Source organism: Coregonus lavaretus, assembly GCF_964263955.1.
Source record: "Coregonus lavaretus genome assembly, chromosome: 37".
Classification (NCBI taxonomy): Eukaryota; Metazoa; Chordata; class Actinopteri; order Salmoniformes; family Salmonidae; genus Coregonus; species Coregonus lavaretus.
In genome coordinates, this window is record NC_140024.1 from 23,714,705 (window position 1) to 23,736,240 (window position 21,536).

Genomic DNA, 21,536 nt, shown 5'->3' on the forward strand with positions numbered 1-21,536 from the left:
GCTAATGTAAATTGCATAGCTAAATATCGAAAGCAGTTTTCGGGAGAAAATACACTATTACTGCCACCTAGTGGTGAGTACACTTTATCTGCCTAGAATATACATAGTATATATCTATATTTTGTGCCATATATTCATGGCTTAAATTGTCAGTACATTGGCATTTGAGCAATAATTGTCCTCATAATAACCAACACTTTATTTCTCCAAAGAAGGTTTTTGCAGTTTCTTTATCACAGCAAAATAACACAAAAATAGTAGGCTAAACATGGCCCTGGAAATATCCGGGGGGGGGTTCTTCTTAAATTAATTGATTCAAGGAGGTACCGCATTGGTTGATTATAATGATTATATGCATTGAAAGTAGTATTAGCCTGTGTTTACACACGCAGCCCATTTCTGATTTTTTGGGCAAAAGAGCTGATCTAATTGGCCAAAAGACCAATTAGTGGAAAAAGATCAGAAATGGGTTGCCTGTGTAAACGCAGCCTAAGAGAGCGAGATAATGACCATGGTGCAGCAGCATCACACCAACACTAGAGTGTAGTCTTCACACTCTACATCTGCTTCCAGATCTTTCTAAAGGGCATTTAGAAGTCACATACATTTCAACAAAATCACAGTTGACTTAGTGGAGAGTGTACTGTGATTCTGACTGTACCCCTTATCTACAAGTGTAATCACTGTAAAATAATAGCACAGATTACAGATGTCAGCATGTTTGTGGGTTTTTATTTATGTATTACTTTTGCATGGTATATTACATTCACATAATAAAATGAACAAGAGACACCATCAAATCAAACATGTATGCTATTTGACAAAAAAACATTCCCGCAGCGATGACATTGGACATGAAATGATCTAGGTTGATCTACTTGAGATTAAATGAACACACTGTACCTTCCTCCTCGCTAAACATTATGTCAGTGTACATATTGCACATGCTTACTTTCTTTTAAATATAAGTACTGTATATCACTGAGGCACCAGCACATACATATGAAGAATGTACATAAAGAAACATGGACAATAAATAACTCAAGAACAAGTTACAAAAGCAGAATAAAAAAGTACCCGTTTTAAACCTTGGCTTCGGTTATGGCTTAATTAGTCAACAGTGATCCTGTCCATTATTATAGCTTTAATAAATCAAGTGCACATTTTGTCAACTAAATCTCACTTTAACATGCAAAAATAAATGGTATATGAGTCAAGTGACAGCTCAGCCATATGATGTCTGCTTTGTTTTCTAGCTAACATCCAGTTCAAGTCCATTGTGTTTGTTTTCTCAGCCCTTCTGAGAGCTGAGAAAACAGTCAAGCCCCAGAGATTTCCACAAAGAGGGCAGGGAGGGGCCCTCCATGGCAATGGCAGGTAAGTGTTGGTGTGATCATGGTGTGATGCTGGACCAGGTCAGAGCAGGTGAGTAGTGCAGGTTTGTGTGATGATGGACCATGTTGTTACATTATATTGAGGTCCATGAGTGTCTGATCCAACATTTGACTCATGCCAAAGTTCTCATCATTAGCCTGATAGAGTTTGTCTGTCAATATACAGTACCATGAAACATGTTCAATTCATCACTATGTGTGTAACATAAAAAGGAAGCCTGCAGACCATTTATAACATTTGACCACAATGAAATGACTTAATTAACCAAGAGTTTCACAGACCCAATAATATTGAATGAAGATTGTTATAGCTAAAAAGGTAAAAGGTGGTCCCTGTGTATATCCTTAGTCAACCACAATCAGTAGATATTGTAATAATGCACACTCATATCAAGCCTTATCATACATTGTGGGTCAGTTTCACAGACCCAGATTATGCCCAGAATTACTCCTGTACAATGGACAATCTTTCAGTCATAGACTTACAGTGGGGAAAAAAAGTATTTAGTCAGCCACCAATTGTGCAAGTTCTCCCACTTAAAAAGATGAGAGAGGCCTGTAATTTTCATCATAGGTACACGTCAACTATGACAGACAAAACGAGAAAAAAAATCCTGAAAATCACATTGTAGGATTTTTAATGAATTTATTTGCAAATGATGGTGGAAAATAAGTATTTGGTCAATAACAAAAGTTTCTCAATACTTTGTTATATACCCTGTGTTGGCAATGACACAGGTCAAACGTTTTCTGTAAGTCTTCACAAGGTTTTCACACACTGTTGCTGGTATTTTGGCCCATTCCTCCATGCAGATCTCCTCTAGAGCAGTGATGTTTTGGGGCTGTCACTGGGCAACACGGACTTTCAACTCCCTCCAAAGATTTTCTATGGGGTTGAGATCTGGAGACTGGCTAGGCCACTCCAGGACCTTGAAATGCTACTTACGAAGCCACTCCTTCGTTGCCCGGGCGGTGTGTTTGGGATCATTGTCATGCTGAAAGACCCAGCCACGTTTCATCTTCAATGCCCTTGCTGATGGAAGGAGGTTTTCACTCAAAATCTCACGATACATGGCCCCATTCATTCTTTCCTTTACACGGATCAGTCGTCCTGGTCCCTTTGCAGAAAAACAGCCCCAAAGCATGATGTTTCCACCCCCATGCTTCACAGTAGGTATGGTGTCCTTTGGATGTAACTCAGCATTCTTTGTCCTCCAAACACGACGAGTTGAGTTTTTACCAAAAAGTTATATTTTGGTTTCATCTGACCATATGACATTCTCCCAATCCTCTTCTGGATCATCCAAATGCACTCTAGCAAACTTCAGACAGGCCTGGACATGTACTGGCTTAAGCATGGGGACACATCTGGCACTGCAGGATTTGAGTCCCTGGCGGCGTAGTGTGTTACTGATGGTAGGCTTTGTTACTTTGGTCCCAGCTCTCTGCAGGTCATTCACTAGGTCCCCCGTGTGGTTCTGGGATTTTTGCTCACCGTTCTTGTGATCATTTTGACCCCACGGGGTGAGATCTTGCGTGGAGCCCCAGATCGAGGGAGATTATCAGTGGTCTTGTATGTCTTCCATTTCCTAATAATTGCTCCCACAGTTGATTTCTTCAAACCAAGCTGCTTACCTATTGCAGATTCAGTCTTCCCAGCCTGGTGCAGGTCTACAATTTTGTTTCTGGTGTCCTTTGACAGCTCTTTGGTCTTGGCCATAGTGGAGTTTGGAGTGTGACTGTTTGAGGTTGTGGACAGGTGTCTTTTATACTGATAACAAGTTCAAACAGGTGCCATTAATACAGGTAACGAGTGGAGGACAGAGGAGCCTCTTAAAGAAGAAGTTACAGGTCTGTGAGAGCCAGAAATCTTGCTTGTTTGTAGGTGACCAAATACTTATTTTCCACCATAATTTGCAAATAAATTCATTAAAAATCCTACAATGGATTTTTTTTTCTCAATTTGTCTGTCATAGTTGACTTGTACCTATGATGAAAATTACAGGCCTCTCTCATCTTTTTAAGTGGGAGAACTTGCACAATTGGTGGCTGACTAAATTATTTTTTCCCCCACTGTATAGACAGTGATCCAGTTTATGTTATCTAAATCGAATTGCTGTTTATTAAATAACAATTCCAGATGTTGGTTAACTAAACTAAAATAGGCCTACTCTTAAATCCATCTGTAAGTCTGTGAAACCTGCCCTCTTTACCTGCAATGTGAGCATGCATTTCATTATGTGAACATGCATTTCATTTCTCTGATGCTCCGCATTAACTACAGTCCAATTATTTCTTCCTGATAAATATTATCCAGTATTTATTTATTTTGGTATTTGCCTAACTCTTAGGTTTGTGTCAGAGACACACATTAGCCTATATTTCCATCACAGCATCAGACAAATGTCTATGGCCAATGACATGCCAAGACAATAAAAGCATTTAAATTTTGCACCACAAAGGAAGAGCGCCTTGTTTTTTGTATTTATTGAGCACAGTGCTAAATTCACAACACATCCAGTAATAGTTTAATCCTGATTTAACACCACTCTCAGTTCATTGGAAAGAAGACGGTTTTTCTCAAGCTGCCGGTACAGAGGGTCTTTGCAGTCAGAAAGCAGGTTAAGAGAAAATAGAAAAGAATAGAGAGAAGAAAGTGTGTTAGGACAGAAAGATAGAGACTTGTGTCATTCTACAGTGAGGGAAAAAAGTATTTGATCCTTTGCTGATTTTGTACGTTTGCCCACTGACAAAGAAATGATCAGTCTATAATTTTAATGGTAGGTTTATTTGAACAGTGAGAGACAGAATAACAACAAAAAAATCCAGAAAAACGCATGTCAAAAATGTTATAAATTGATTTGCATTTTAATGAGGGAAATAAGTACAGGGATTTTCTATTGGGTTCAGGTTTGGAGACTGGCTAGGCCACTCCAGGACCTTGAGATGCTTCTTACGGAGCCACTCCTTAGTTGCCCTGGCTGTGTGTTTCGGGTCGTTGTCATGCTGGAAGACCCAGCCACGACCCATCTTCAATGCTCTTACTGAGGGAAGGAGGTTGTTGACCAAGATCTCGCGATACATGGCCCCATCCATCCTCCCCTCAATACGGTGCAGTCGTCCTGTCCCCTTTGCAGAAAAGCATTCCCAAAGAATGATGTTTCCACCTCCATGCTTCACGGTTGGGATGGTGTTCTTGGGGTTGTACTCTATCTACCTTCTTCTTCCTCCAAACACGGCGAGTGGAGTTTAGACCAAAAAGCTCTATTTTTGTCTCATCAGACCACATGACCTTCTCCCATTCCTCCTCTGGATCATCCAGATGGTCATTGGCAAACTTCAGACGGGCCTGGACATGCGCTGGCTTGAGCAGGGGGACCTTGCGTGCGCTGCAGAATTTTAATCCATGACTGCGTAGTGTGTTACTAATGGTTTTCTTTGAGACTGTGGTCCCAGCTCTCTTCAGGTCATTGACCAGGTCCTGCCATGTAGTTCTGGGCTGATCCCTCACCTTCCTCATGATCATTGATGCCCCACGAGGTGAGATCTTGCATGGAGCCCCAGACCGAGGGTGATTGACCGTCATCTTGAACTTCTTCCATTTTCTAATAATTGCGCCAACAGTTGTTGCCTTCTCACCAAGCTGCTTGCCTATTGTCCTGTAGCCCATCCCAGCCTTGTGCAGGTCTACAATTTTATCCCTGATGTCCTTACACAGCTCTCTGGTCTTGGCCATTGTGGAGAGGTTGGAGTCTGTTCGATTGAGTGTGTGGACAGGTGTCTTTTATACAGGTAACGAGTTCAAACAGGTGCAGTTAATACAGGTAATGAGTGGAGAACAGGAGGGCTTCTTAAAGAAAAACTAACAGGTCTGTGAGAGCCAGAATTCTTACTGGTTGGTAGGTGATCAAATACTTATGTCATGCAATAAAATGCAAATTAATTACTTAAAAATCATACAATGTGAAATTACAGACCTCTACATGCTTTGTAAGTAGGAAAACCTGCAAAATCGGCAGTGTATCAAATACTTGTTCTCCCCACTATATATATATATATATACAGTGAGGGAAAGAAGTATTTGATCCCCTGCTGATTTTGTACGTTTGCCCACTGACAAAGAAATGATCAGTCTATAATTTTAATGGTAGGTTTATTTGAACAGTGAGAGACAGAATAACAACAAAAAAATCCAGAAAGACGCATGTCAAAAATGTTATAAATTGATTTGCATTTTAATGAGGAAAATAAGTATTTGACCCCCCTCTCAATCAGAAAGATTTCTGGCTCCCAGGTGTCTTTTATTCAGGTAATGAGCAGAGATTAGGAGCACACTCTTAAAGGGAGTGCTCCTAATCTCAGCTTGTTACCTGTATAAAAGACACATGTCCACAGAAGCAATCAATCAATCACATTCCAAACTCTCCACCATGGCCAAGACCAAAGAGCTCTCCAAGGATGTCAGGGACAAGATTGTAGACCTACACAAGGCTGGAATGGGCTACAAGACCATCGCCAAGCAGCTTGGTGAGAAGGTGACAACAGTTGGTGCGATTATTCGCAAATGGAAGAAACACAAAAGAACTGTCAATCTCCCTCGGCCTGGGGCTCCATGCAAGATCTCACCTTGTGGAGTTGCAATGATCATGAGAACGGTGAGGAATCAGCCCAGAACTACACGGGAGGATATTGTCAATGATCTCAAGGAAGCTGGGACCATAGTCACCAAGAAAACTATTGGTAACACACTACGCCGTGAAGGACTGAAATCCTGCAGCGCCCGCAAGGTCCCCCTGCTCAAGAAAGCACATACACAGGCCCGTCTGAAGTTTGTCAATGAACATCTGAATGATTCAGAGGAGAACTGGGTGAAAGTGTTGTGGTCAGATGAGACCAAAATCGAGCTCTTTGGCATCAACTCAACTCGCCGTGTTTGGAGGAGGAGGAATGCTGCCTATGACCCCAAGAACACCATTCCCACCGTCAAACATGGAGGTGGAAACATTATGCTTTGGGGGTGTTTTTCTGCTAAGGGGACAGGACAACTTCACCGCATCAAAGGGACGATGGACGGGGACATGTACCGTCAAATCTTGGGTGAGAATCTCCTTCCCTCAGCCAGGGCATTGAAAATGGGTCGTGGATGGGTATTCCAGCATGACAATGACCCAAAACACACGGCCAAGACAACAAAGGAGTGGCTCAAAAAGAAGCACATTAAGGTCCTGGAGTGGCCTAGCCAGTCTCCAGACCTTAATCCCATAGAAAATCTGTGGAGGGAGCTGAAGGTTCGAGTTGCCAAACGTCAGGCTTGAAACCTTAATGACTTGGAGAATATCTGCAAAGAGGAGTGGGACAAAATCCCTCCTGAGATGTGTGCAAACCTGGTGGCCAACTACAAGAAATGTCTGACCTCTGTGATTGCCAACAAGGGTTTTGCCACCAAGTACTAAGTCATGTTTTGCAGAGGGGTCAAATATTTATTTCCCTCATTAAAATGCAAATCAATTTATAACATTTTTGACATGCGTTTTTCTGGATTTTTTTGTTGTTATTATGTCTCTCACTGTTCAAATAAACCTAACATTAAAATTATAGACTGATCATGTCTTTTTCAGTGGGCAAATGTACAAAATCAGCAGGGGATCAAATACTTTTTTCCCTCACTGTATATATATATATATATATATATATATATATATATATATATATATATATATATATATATATACATGAAAACATGGGGGATTGGAAGTGATGCAGACAATTACATTGATGGAAGTTACAATCTATCTGCAATATTAAGCTGATCTACCCCCTCACCCCCCCAAAAAAAAAAAAAAAAAACGGCTCCCTCACCTCAATGTGGAGATGGTGTGACTGTGAAATGACTGAATTATATGTTTACAGAATATCCCCAATGTTACACAAGTCACAATTATCTTTTTGGCTTTGAACATTAAGCTAAGTGTGACCTCGGGACTACTGTGTTTTTCCGTTCTGAATTTTCTTGAAGCAGGGAATGCTGAGGATGCTGAAACAGGTCAATTTGCTGTTTCAGATCAATCCATGTAATTGAACTCAACTGGTTAAAGAAGTTGAAAGCATGCCTGAGGTTGTTCGAGAGGTTATGGCCGCCGCCCTCTGGACTTCTACAATCCACTGCCTGAGTGGGGTCAAATCCCTGTCCCACTGCACTTCTACACAATATATTTATCTATCACTCTCCCTCTTAATTTCTTGTCTATCCCTGTCAATAAACATTTGGATACTTTTTTTTTAAGAAGAAGCTCTGTGGATGTGCTTTTGTCCAAATGTAAGCACATTTTTAGCTAATACTACTACCATAGTACCATAATGCCAACCAAAGTCTAATCAAAAACAGAAAAACATAGGTTTGTGAAGAGGAGCTTTCGGTTTTATTCAAAGCTGCTCAATAATAAATTAAACACAGAGAAACGTTTAAAGACAGGAAATGAAATTAAGAACTACAGAGTAGAAGGGTAAGGATGGCTGACATGGATGGATGGAAAGTTTATTTTACAGAAAGCCAAATGAGTCAGGGTTCTGTACAAAAGATGGTCTATAGGACGGCAGCGGCAGCAGAGGCCCAACGCACGGCGGTGCTGTGGTAAAGAAGAGACGTGGAGACATAGGGGACAGGATGTTGGGCGATACTGCCATATAGTTGTAGTAGAGAGAGGCCTCTCAACCAGCGGGTGGCGTCTGTGATGGTTGTGAGATGATGTAAACAATTTAACTGGAAAAGAATGAGGGGAGAAACATAACGTGTTGGAGGGACAAATAATAGAAAGGCAGGTGACTGATATGACATGCAGGATGGAAACCACAGCATACAGAAGAGAAAGCAGAGCCAGGTACTCAAAAAGGGTTGAGAGGTACACTATTCTGGGGGGTCAATTTAGATGTTTCTAAAAGCTTACAAAAAGGGATTGTGATTGTACAACTTTAATTGTACAATGCGTGTTAGGTTGAGAAAACTATATAGAATCTAACTAAAAAGGCACTAGCAAACTACAAAGGCAAGAGCTATTTGCTGTTGCATGGCAGAAGCGTAAAGTGAGTTGGTATTAGTAGGCACTGAAACTAAAATGTGAGCGGAAAAATCCAAACAGATGAAACAGACAAAACATATGCTACTAGAGGGAGTAGCAGTAAAATGGTGAGTGGGTGGGGCCTATGCACAACACACAAGCAGACACAAGCAGGTGATAGATTACATGGAGGTCATGTCGTTGAGGGCGTGGTCCAGTTCCTCGCTGATGGCCTTGTACTTCAGTTTCTGTGCATACAACTCATCTATTATGGGTGGAGTGGAGGAGGAGGAGAGGAGTGGAAGAGAAGACATCGATGGGGTGATAATGAAGGGTGGGGACAGCAACAGATGATAGACAGAGCAAAGAAAGGAGGTGAAAAGGTAGGAAAAAACAAAGGATTGTCCGAGAACAGAACTGAACGAAATAAAATACAATGTCAAACCAAAAATAATAGGGTAAAAATAGGATGTGCACAGGCCACTAATGCCCTGTTAGATTGTTTAGACCAAGCAGGAAATTACTAACTGAAACCCTGATGAAGGCACCTTGCTGTCGACATGTTTGTATCTAATTAAGACATATATTACATCGGAGTGACATAGTGTGTAGCTGCTTTCTTTTCCAGAAGGTTGACAACATGGTCTCCACCCAAATGATATAGAGCTCCATTGTGAATGCTTTGTCTTTCCACAGCTACAGTAACACAGTCACACCAACAGCAGCATGAGAAATGTCTTTCCCTGGCCTGCACTAGCCTAATAAACACTGACTGTGTGTCAGCCATGGCACTGGCCTAGTCTGCCCAGCACAGAGCTGACTGTGCAGAATGTAGATACAGTATCTGATGACAACACAGAGGAGGTGATGAAAGGTTAGACTTGACAATATTTGCACATTACTCTTTTAAAAATTCTTCAAGCTCTTGTCTTGGTTGTTGATCATTGCTAGACAGCCATTTTCCAGTCTTGCCATAGATTTTCAAGCCGATTTAAGTCAAAACTGTAACTAGGCCACTCAGGAACATTAAATGTCATCTTGGTAAGTAATCCCAATGTATATTTGGCCTTGTGTTTTAGGTTATTGTCCTGCTGAAAGGTGAATTTGTCTCCCAGTGTCTGTTGGAAAGCAGACTGAACCAGGTTTTCCTCTAGGGTTTTGCCTGTGCTTAGCTCTATTCTGTTTCTTTTTATCCAAAATTGGTAGTTACAGTCTTGTCCCATCGCTGCAACTCCCGTACAGACTCGGGAGAGGCGAAGGTCGAGAGCCATGGTCCTCCGAAACACAATCCTGCCAAGCCGCATTGCTTCTTGACACACTGCTCGCTTAACCCGGAAGCCAGCCGCACCAATGTTTTTTTTTTCTCTTGTTTTTTTTTTTGGGGGGGGGTATTTTACCCCCTTTTTCTCCCCAATTTCATGGTATCCAATTGGTAGTTACAGTCTTGTCCCATCGCTGCAACTCCCGTACAGACACGGGAGAGGCGAAGGTCGAGAGTCTTGCCTCCTCCGAAACACAACCCAACCGAGCCGCACTGCTTCCTGACACAGTGCCCGCTTAACCCGGAAGCCAGCTGCACATTTTTACATTTTTATATTTTAGTCATTTAGCAGACGCTCTTATCCAGAGCGACTTACAGTTAGTGAGTGCATACATTATTATTATTTATTTTTTCATACTGGCCCCCCGTGGGAATTGAACCCACAACCCTGGCGTTGCAAACGCCATGCTCTACCAACTGAGCTACATCCCTGCCGGCCATTCCCTCCCCTACCCTGGACGACGCTGGGCCAATTGTGCGCCGCCCCATGGGTCTCCCGGTCACGGCCAGCTACGACAGAGCCTAGATTCGAACCAGGATCTCTAGTGGCACAGCTAGCACTGCGATGCAGTGCCTTAGACCAATGTGTCGGAGGAAACACTGTACAACTGACAACCGTGTCAGCGTGCATGTGCCCGGTCCGCCATAGTAGTTGCTAGAGTGCGATGGGATAAGGACATCCTGGCCGGCCAAACCCTCCCCTAACCCGGACGACGCTGGGCCAATTGTGCGTCACCTCATGGGTTCTCCCGGTTGCGGCCGGCTGCAACACAGCCCGGTATCGAACCCGGATCTGTAGTGACGCCTCAAGCACTGCAACGCCTTAGACCGCTGCGCCACTCAGGAGGCCTGATTCTCCACATTTATCCAATGTAAAAAACACTATTTCAAATTTTGCTACATAAGACCGAATCGAGCCGGTCTGTCACATATGTTCTGTTTTACTATACAACACCTCAGATTTTCACATAGAAAATGCTTCACAATATATGAAATAAAAGAAAAGGTCCATACCCTCCAGATCATCAATGGTCTTCTCAAGCTTGGCCACGGACCTCTCAGCGAACTCAGCACGGGTCTCAGCCTGTAGCACAAGAGGCAGACAAGATGTGATGAATGTCTCCCATCCTCATCACACCAAAACATATGTTCCAACATAGATATAGATATATAATACAATGTCTGGTGTCCTCCACCCTTTCTATGGTCTTACTTTATCGAAGATCCAGTGGCTAACATGCTAACGCTAATGTCCCACTTGGTAAAGTGAATAGGAAACAGGGGCTAATATGCTACGCTAAAGGGAACTCACCTCCTTTAGTTTGTCTGTGAGAACCTTGATCTCCTCCTCGTACTTGTCCTCCTTCTGTGAGTACTGTAGTGACATAGTGGAGCGCAGGTCAGAGAGCCATCATCACAACACTACCGACATTAACTGGTTCAATGGATAACAGGCAGAAATGAGTGGGCCTACTCAATAGAGTTACCTCACTTTATCTCTATGGCTATACTAGCAGGCAATGGGGATATAACCCCTGACTGCAACAACCTGAGAAGACATACACCTGTCTAAACAGACACCTACCTTCTCTGCCTGAGCCTCAAGAGACTTCAGGTTGTTTGTGACTGTCTTCAACTCTTCCTCTAGCTCAGAGCATTTGCTGGTGTTTTAGGTATGGTTGAAGGAACAGAGGGGAAGGAACAAATGCCAGAGGAGGACCGACGGGAGGGAGAAACAGGAGTTATAACAGGGTAATAAGCGTAATAATAAAGAGTAACAGTAGGTTGTCTCCAAAGCAGTAAATTGTGCTGTATTTTGTGGCTGGTTCCAAAGTTCTTACCCTTCTGACAGCTCAGCGCGCTCCTCTGTACGTTCCAGATCACTCTCAATGATGACCAGCTTACGGGCGACCTGTTTTCACCCATAATAGGACAACACATCAGTATACCACATTGGTGCACCAAGCAATCAAAATGTTCTATGTTTAGTTTTATGTACAGGTCTATATGCTGTCAGTTTCCCACACACGCACGCTCTCATGCACACACACACACACACACACACACACACACACACACACACACACGAGGACCTCAGAAGTAGCCAATATAATAAAGTAGCAGCCTAAGGAATGTAAGGAAACTCACCTCCTCGTATTTCCTGTCAGCCTCCTCAGCGATGTGCTTGGCCTCCTTCAGCTGGATCTCCTGTAGCTCCATCTTCTCTTCATCCTTCGATGCCCTGTTTTCAATTACCTTCATGCCTCTGGATGAAGGAACAGACAGGGGGGAACATATGTCAGGAATAGGAGGACATTGCAAGTTGTCTGAAGAGATTGAACGGGATCTTAAGCACTTACAAATGTGTCACATATTGTACGAATTGGAATTCATAACATACTATATCATAACGAATTGCAGATGTTTTTTTTTTTTTGCAGGATGCAACATATCATATGAAATGGATGTCGTTGTACACAATTGTGCACAATTTTCAAGGACCTGTTTTTGCTCGGGAGCACTCTAAAACTACTGCCGGAAATTATACAAAATCTTTATAACACATCATTAACTGAACAATTTTAAGAGTGGAATGATATTACTGTGGTCATGTGGATTGATGTCTGCATGTCATCTATATGGGTTTGGTGTTGATGACTGTGTTTGAGACTGAGACTGACGGGTCTGATGATGTCTGTGTCTACACTCTTAGAAATAATTGTTCCAAAAGGGTTCTGCGGCTGTCCCCATAGGACAGCCCTTTTTGGTTCCAGGTAAAACCCTTTTTGGTTCCATGTAGAACTATTTTGGGTTCCATGTAGATCCCTCTGTGGAAAGGGTTCTACTTGGAACCCAAAAGGGGTTCTTCAAAGGGTTATCCAATGGGGACAGCCAAATAACCCTTTTTGGTTCTAGATAGCACCTTTTTTTCTAAGAGTGTACTGTATGATACAGAGTCTGAGTCTCTGAGTGCTGCTGCCCACCTCTCGCTCTCATCAGCAGCCTTCTCAGCCTCCTCCAGCTTCGTCAGAGCTGTGGCCAGACGCTCTTGAGCACGATCCAACTCCTCCTCAACCAGCTGGATACGTCTGTTCAGGGAAGCTACATCAGCCTCAGCCTAAGAGAGCACAACATGGAGAAACCACAATGTCAACCTGTTGCACACTCAAACAGTCACACTTTCTTACATAATGCACACCAGATACAGTATCTGGAGAGATGTGTAGTGTAATGGAGGAGGTTGGGGGTCACTTTTGGACACCTCTGTGGGGGGTTTCTTAACACTATAGGGGACTAAGATTTAAATGTGAGGGAAAGGGATAAGGGCCCAGACCATGCTGTAATTTCATCCTAAACTCCAGCATTATATATAACATTATATAAACAAGATTTTATAAACTATACATTTTATATAGGCCTGATTGGTATGTTTGGAAAGGCACTGACCAATATAAACATAATAAGATGCCTACTATGTAAATAGATGTAGCTACAGGAGGCATAGGATGATAGTGTATGATCGACTAGACTGGAGCATGCTGAAACTGCAGCAGCCTTGGCTAATGTGTTTATTTTGGAGCCTGCCTGGCACGTTTTACCATTAAATCATTTCTCACTTTCCCATTTCTTCATCCTTTTACGCGTATCACATGACAGACAAAACTTATATATTTTTTGCACTGTAAAAACATCCATATTCTGTCTATCGTTCTACCAAGCGTGTTGATCAAATGTGTACTAATACTGTCGTCAGGTATACTGCAGACGAATTGTCTTAAATTATTAGCTAGGGCTTACGGAATCCCTCGCATCCCTCTCCAGACCCAGTTCCTTCTGCAGCCTCTCTGCCGACTCTTCTGCACCGTCTGCCTGCTCTTGTAGTGTTTTTATTTTCCTTTTTACAGCTTCCAGCGACGTTAGCCCGGCCATTTCGCTTGTTTACTGCCTATTTTCTATTGCCTACGCCTTTTTCTAACGGTTCTCGGGCCAGAAACGCGCAACGATGCCGGGATGCGAAAATCTGCTCCCGTCCCTGTGTTTTTTTTCTACAGCTACTGGGGAGGCTGGGACTTGCGCTAAATGACACCGGAAGTAACACATTTCACACATTGCGCAAAATTGTCTCAAAATATTCCGAAATCTTCTGTTAAATAGGTTTTTATTTATTGTATCGTAGTGAGATAATATGACTATGTCATGATGACTTATTGCCCATTAGCCTATAATGCCCCTCCCCCCTTACAGGCTCATGCTAGTGGTGCTGTGATTGCGCATCTTGTTAATTTATTATTGAGGGGGAATTTAACTCATAATAAACGTTTTAAAATAAACATTTAAAATGTCTTTAAAGATATTCATTTTATTTTGAAAGATATCTCATACATGGTGCCAAAAGTAACATGATTATCCCAATTCATAATATTGATAGACCTACAGTGAGGGGAAAAAGTATTTGATCCCCTGCTGATTTTGTATGTTTGCCCACTGACAAAGACATGATCAGTCTATAATTTTAATGGTAGGTTTATTTGAACAGTGAGAGACCAGAACAACGCATGTCAAAAATGTTATAAATTGATTTGCATTTTAATGAGGGAAATAAGTATTTGACCCCTCTGCAAAACATGACTTAGTACTTGGTGGCAAAACCCTTGTTGGCAATCACAGAGGTCAGACGTTTCTTGTAGTTGGCCACCAGGTTTGCACACATCTCAGGAGGGATTTTGTTCCACTCCTCTTTGCAGATCTTCTCCAAGTCATTAAGGTTTCGAGGCTGACGTTTGGCAACTCGAACCTTCAGATCCCTCCACAGATTTCCTATGGGATTAAGGTCTGGAGACTGGCTAGGCCACTCCAGGACCTTAATGTCCTTCTTCTTGAGCCACTCCTTTGTTGCCTTGGCCGTGTGTTTTGGGTCATTGTCATGCTGGAATACCCATCCACGACCCATTTTCAATGCCCTGGCTGAGGGAAGGAGGTTCTCACCCAAGATTTGACGGTACATGGCCCCGTCCATCGTCCCTTTGATGCGGTGAAGTTGTCCTGTCCCCTTAGGAGAAAAACACCCCCAAAGCATAATGTTTCCACCTCCATGTTTGACGGTGGGGATGGTGTTCTTGGGGTCATAGGCAGCATTCCTCCTCCTCCAAACACGACGAGTTAAGTTGATGCCAAAGATCTCGATTTTGGTCTCATCTGACCACAACACTTTCACCCAGTTCTCCTCTGAATCCTTCAGATGTTCATTGGCAAACTTCAGACGACCCTGTATACGTGCTTTCTTGAGCAGGGGGACCTTGCGGGCGCTGCAGGATTTCAGTCCTTCATGGCGTAGTGTGTTACCAATTGTTTTCTTGGTGACTATGGTCCCAGCTGCCTTGAGATCATTGACAAGATCCTCCCGTGTAGTTCTGGGCTGATTCCTCACCGTTCTCATTGAGGGGGGGTCAAATACTTATTTCCCTAATTAAAATGCAAATCAATTTATAACATTTTTGACATGCGTTTTTCAGGATTTTTTTTATGTTATTGTGTCTCTCACTGTTCAAATAAACCTACCATTAAAATTATAGACTGATCATTTCTTTGTCAGTGGGCATTCGTACAAAATCAGCAGGGGATCAAATACTTTTTTCCCTCACTGTATAGGCTACTTAAAGTATTTATTTCTTTGTACAATTTTGTATAAATATGTTTTTACTATAATTACTATCATCATCATTTGGTGTTCTTTCTAAACTGACACAATAAAAATATCTAGATGCATGTTTCCTATAAGAACAAACGTTTATTTATTGGCGTCCCCTACAACATTCTCAATAAAAGGAGAAGTAAACGTTTTCATTTGACGAGTGAATATATAATGTATGGCACCTATAAATCTAAGTTAAAGCTATTTAAAATATTCAAAAACTTCCACCAAACTTTTAACTGAAATTCTAAACAGGCCCCCATTTTAACCCAACAGGTTGCGGGGTGCACATGTTGCACTGCCTAAACCTGTCAGCTGTAACTTGGCCATATAAAGCACACAGCTAAATTTAACCTTCTGCTTGGATCTTCGAGGAGGGTGGCACACAAGGCACATTTGTTAGGCCTACAGTTGGTCTACTCAGTCTTATTTGGTTTCCATGAACACGTGGAATATTGCGCATGGCAGGCCTATGGTTTAGCTTAATGAAGACGCAGGTATTAACCATAAACAATTATGTAGGCTATTCCGAACTGAAATAATAAAATAATCTTAACTTATATGTATGTTGAGGTTCAATGTTAGCAGATTGTTTGTGGCCCCCCTGACGCTCACTAACACTTCGGACAGGTTTATGCCAACGCGCCTCTTCAAACTTACATCTGTGGCTTTCTTCTCAGCGAGTTCAAGTTTCTCCTGGGCATCCTTAAGAGACTCAGAGTACTTGTCCAACTCATCCTCTGTTCCCTTCAGCTTCTTCTGCAGCGCTACCAGGTCATCCTCAAGCTGATAGTTGGTGGAGAATATCATCAGTCAATTGGGGTGTGCCATGAGCAGCAAAGAAGCACACACAGGAGCGCGAACGCACAGCCAGAAACAGACAAAAAAGGGAAGAAAACAAAAGCCAAGAGTTATGGAAAAAAGGCAAACACTTACAAATGCTTCATGATATCGTCTTAGTCTTTGGACAAGTATTTACATTTCATTTATTCAATCCACTCACAACACTAGAGTGGCATACGTTAATCAATAGACTACGCTATTCATGTTTTATGGTAAAAACATATATAATCTAAGGCTATATCACACATAACGCAGTGATATTAATCGACCAAACAATAAACGTTTTCTAAACCTTCCTGGAGTCCAAGAATAAAACATTGTCACCCCGCAAAAACAAATATATTCCCAATACGATTAAATACAACAATCAATACTGATCCTCATACTCTTCATCATCTGAGACTTAATTTAATCAATATCGAGAGAGAGAGAACGCTCCAAAGCACTCCGTGCCCAAACATTTGACGCACAGTGCCAATGGCACCCGTGCGCAATAAGACAGAACACAATTTCTCTATGGATGCCGACCTGTTTGCTCTTGTCCTCCGCTGCCTTTTTGTCTCCCTCAGCTCCCTCAGCTCTGTCCAAGGCATTCTCCTTGTCTAGCTTAAGCATCTGCATCTTCTTCTTGATGGCGTCCATGGCTGCTGTGTTGTTGGGGTGGCCTCACCAACTGACAAAAAACAAACTTTGAGTAAAACCCTGAGAAGCTCCGCGCGTCTGAACCACACTGAACTTGAAGCTGTAGTGCAAGCTCGAGCCGACTGTAACTTGTCAAATATGTGCTATAGCAGAGGAGTTACTGGATCCCCATGGATACCAAATGCTTTTTGGGGAAACGACGCCAGCTGCTCTCTTCCGGGGGTCCTGTCTTTTTTATGGCTCTCCTCGGCGATTCGCTGATCCAATACATTTTACCGTTGATAAGACTATATATGGGTTATGGGCGAGAAGGTGGCACCCCCTCCAAGACGTCTGTTCCTGTTTCAAACACTGTTCTGAGAGGTAGGCTACAGCCAGGGAAGGCAGTTTGGGGAGTTGGGGTCAGTTGAAGCACAAGGAAGTGAAGGTGGACAACAAAAACATGATCTTTGACTGGAATTGCTCATTTAATTCTGGAAGGATTACTTACATTTGCTCAAGACAGCAGTTCAAATAAGGCTTGAGAGAGTAATATTTATAGGAATAAATCATGGCATAGTAATCGTTTTTATGTTACCATTCCTCCAACCAAATTCATGTTTAAAATAATTGCGTCGCCAAGGCCCACACTTAGTTTAGCCATTCACCACCACTCTTGATTATGAATCGTGTCTCCACTATGAACCATAACACCTGAGAGATGGGGTCATGTAACTCTGATCTCCAGAGACAAAATAAGCTATTATTAAAGTTAAAGTTATTAATAATGCAGTTATTAAAGCAGTAAAGCAGACAAATATAGTCTGAGTGTTTAAGCCCCTGTGAAAAGAGATTGTCCCTGGGAGGGGTGTCATATTATTTGTACTGAAGTGTTCTGTCAGTGATACAACACAGTAGGGAGGAGCATGTCAACAAATCCCTCAAGACATTGTTCACAATCTGAAGAGGGGCATCAGATAGCCTTGTATTCAACAGTGGCAAATCATCCAGCTTGTCTCGACTCCTCTGTAGCTCATAAGTGCCTTGGAGTTCTTTCAAATTGGCCGCAGGGAAAGATAAGAGTGCTTTGGCATTTCAGCAATCCCCGTCTTCCTCTGTGACAGTTCACTGGTCTAGGGGAGTCAGTCACAGCTGTCACACTTGAACAGTAGAGGAAGAACCAGATACCTCTCCAAACACACTGTGATTGGCTGCATAGTATGAACTTATACCCTCAACGTTACTTTTACCTAAATCATTTCTAGGATACATTTTTATGGGGAAGATAATGAAAAAATAATGTCTAGTACTGACATTTACAGTCCATTTTACTTTACAGTACTCATTCGTACAGAACATTGATTTAAACTTTAGGTGATATCATGTGTGTGAGAGGTACTGCTCTTGTAAGCCTATACCCCATAAAGGAGAACAGAACAACAACACAAATAATGAAGTCTTTATATTCCCATATCCTTCTGGGTTGACCCAGCGACATCTACTCAAACAACCTCTTCTTCTTGTCCTCTCTGTTCCTCCCATGTTTTCTTGAGGGGTATTTTTAGGAGCATCTTGTTTGCACAAGTTGCACCTGTTACATACTGTACATAGCTCCTAATCCTACACTCTAAAAAATTAGGGGTTCAACAAGGGTTATTCTAAGATCCTCAAAGTTCTTTGAAGAACCTTAAGGTTCTTGGCACTGAAAAATGCCCCCAAAAGGTACTTAGAAGAACCCCATAGGAGGTGGGGTTCATCGAGGAACCTCTGTGTGCAATAATAGTGTTTAACATGATTTATGAATGACTTCCTCATCTCTGTACCCCACACATACAATTATATGTAAGGTCCCTCAGTCAAGCAGTGAATTTCAAACACAGATTCAACCACAAAGACCAGGGAGATTGTTCAATGCCTCACAAAGGAGGGCATCTATTGGTAATAAAAAAAAGCAGACATTGAACATCTCTTTGAGCATGGTGAAGTTATTAATTGGATGGTGTAACAATACACCCCATCACTACAAAGATACAGGCGTCCTTCCTAACTCAGTTGCCGGAGAGGAAGGAAACCGCTCAGGGATTTTACCAATGGTGACTTTAAAACAGTTACAGAGAAAACTGAGGATGGATCAACAACATTGTAGTTACTCCAAAATACTAACCTAAATGATAGAGTGAAAATAAGGGTGCCTGTACAGAATAAATATATTCCAAAAAATGCATCTGTTTGCAACAAGGCACTAAAGTAATACTGCAAAAAATGTGGCAAAGCAATTAACTTTTTGTCCTGAATACAAAATGTTATGTTTGGGTCAAATCCAATACAACACATAACTGAGCACCACTCTCCATATTTTCAAGCAAAGTGGTGGCTGCATCATGTTATTGGCATGCTTAAAATCTTTAAGAACTGGGGAGTTTTTCAGGATAAAAAAGTAACGGAATGTAGCTAAGCACAGGAAAAATCCTTGAGGAAAAATCCTAGAGGAATCCTATAATATTTTAAAGAATAATGTGCAAATGTTGCACAATCCAGGTGTGGAAAGCTCTTACAGACTTACCCAGAAAGACTCACAGCTGTAATGGCTGCCAAAGGTGCTTCTACAAAGTATTGACTGAGTGGTGTGAATACTTATGTAAACGAGATATTCATGCTTTTCATTTTCAATAGATTTGCTAAAATATCTAAAAACATGTTTTCACTTTGCCATTATGCAGTATTATGTGTAGATGGGTGAGAAAATAAATCAATTTAGAAAATAATGCTGTAACACAACAAAATATGGAATAAGTCAAGGGGTATGAATACTTTCTGAAGGCACTGTATGTACTTTGAAGCAGACTAAAGCACTAGATGAATAGTTTGCAGTGCTCTCTAATGTTCTCCCTGGGGTGTCTGCCTATCTCTTTTTATGGCAGGCACTAGACAGGCAGCTCTCTTGTTAGCCTGGGCTTTGTCCAACTGCTGCCAGGCACAGCATGCTGCTCATACACACAGATCAAAGACCACAGAGACTTCTCATACACAGATATCAGATAGACTCAGAGCAGAAGCTATCCCAGGACATTCTGGGCTAATGGAGACAGATACTAGACACAGACACACTAACACAGTACCTGGCCAACTCATAATGGTTTAAAAAGTATAGACAAGCATCTAGGGCCTCTGATAGCCTGGTCCCAGATCTGTTTGTGCTGTATAGCCTTCTCCTAAACAGCTCTGGGACCAGGCTGGGCCAAAACAAAGTACACTGCTAAAAAAAATGAAGGGAACACTAAAATAACACATCCTAGATCTGAATGAATGAAATAATCTTATTAAATACTTTTTTCTTTACAAAGTTGAATGTGCTGACAACAAAATCATACAAAAATTATCAATGGAAATCAAATGTATCAACCCATGGAGGTCTGGATTTGGAGTCACCCTCAAAATGAAAGTGGAAAACCACACTACAGGCTGATCCAACTCTGATGTAATGTCCTTAAAACAAGTCAAAATGAGGCTCAGTAGTGTGTGTGGCCTCCACGTGCCTGTATGACCTCCCTACAACGCCTGGGCATGCTCCTGATGAGGTGGTGGATGGTCTCCTGAGGGATCTCCTCCCAGACCTGGACTAAAGCATCCGCCAACTCCTGGACAGTCTGTGGTGCAACGTGGCGTTGGTGGATGGAGCGAGACATGATGTCCCAGATGTGCTCAATTGGATTCAGGTCTGGGGAACGGGCGGGCCAGTCCATAGCATCAATGCCTTCCTCTTGCAGGAACTGCTGACACACTCCAGCCACATGAGGTCTAGCATTGTCTTGCATTAGGAGGAACCCAGGGCCAACCGCACCAGCATATGGTCTCACAAGGGGTCTGAGGATCTCATCTCGGTACCTAATGGCAGTCAGGCTACCTCTGGCGAGCACATGGAGAGCTGTGCGGCCCCCCAAAGAAATGCCACACCACACCATGACTGACCCACCGCCAAACCGGTCATGCTGGAGGATGTTGCAGGCAGCAGAACGTTCTCCACGGCGTCTCCAGACTCTGTCATGTTTGTCACATGTGCTCAGTGTGAACCTGCTTTCATCTGTGAAGAGCACAGGGCGCCAGTGGCAAATTTGCCAATCTTGCTGTTCTCTGGCAAATGCCAAACGTCCTGCACGGTGTTAGGTTGTAAGCACAACCCCCACCTGTGGACGTCGGGCCCTCATACCACCCTCATGGAGTCTGTTTCTGACCGTTTGAGCAGACACATGCACATTTGTGGCCTGCTGGAGGTCATTTTGCAGGGCTCTGGCAGTGCTCCTCCTGCTCCTCCTTGCACAAAGGCGGAGGTAGCGGTCCTGCTGCTGGGTTGTTGCCCTCCTACGGCCTCCTCCACGTCTCCTGATGTACTGGCCTGTCTCCTGGTAGCGCCTCCATGCTCTGGACACTACGCTGACAGACACAGCAAACCTTCTTGCCACAGCTCGCATTGATGTGCCATCCTGGATGAGCTGCACTACCTGAGTCACTTGTGTGGGTTGTAGACTCCGTCTCATGCTACCACTAGAATGAAAGCACCGCCAGCATCCAAAAGTGACCAAAACATCAGCCAGGAAGCATAGGAACTGAGA

General features: G+C 42.6%; 1 protein-coding gene across 5 annotated transcripts; it reads right to left on the minus strand.

Moving 5' to 3' along the window:
* Positions 1 to 1,463: 1,463 nt before the first annotated feature.
* On the minus strand, positions 1,464 to 16,947 carry LOC311111761 (tropomyosin alpha-1 chain; the record flags this gene model as incomplete). 5 transcript variants are annotated; one of them, XM_084154584.1, is made up of 9 exons in its annotated part: positions 1,464 to 1,546; positions 10,785 to 10,854; positions 11,083 to 11,145; positions 11,356 to 11,431; positions 11,612 to 11,682; positions 11,919 to 12,036; positions 12,755 to 12,888; positions 16,123 to 16,248; positions 16,834 to 16,947. In XM_084154584.1, the coding sequence occupies 9 exons, from the start codon at positions 16,945 to 16,947 to the stop codon at positions 1,464 to 1,466; spliced, it is 855 nt and encodes a 284-aa protein (XP_084010710.1). The 5 variants fall into 5 exon arrangements, with proteins under 5 accessions (XP_084010710.1, XP_084010707.1, XP_084010709.1 ...); XM_084154583.1 differs by lacking the exon at positions 1,464 to 1,546 and adding an exon at positions 8,632 to 8,714; XM_084154581.1 differs by lacking the exons at positions 16,123 to 16,248; positions 16,834 to 16,947 and adding an exon at positions 13,569 to 13,700.
* Positions 16,948 to 21,536: the final 4,589 nt, after the last annotated feature.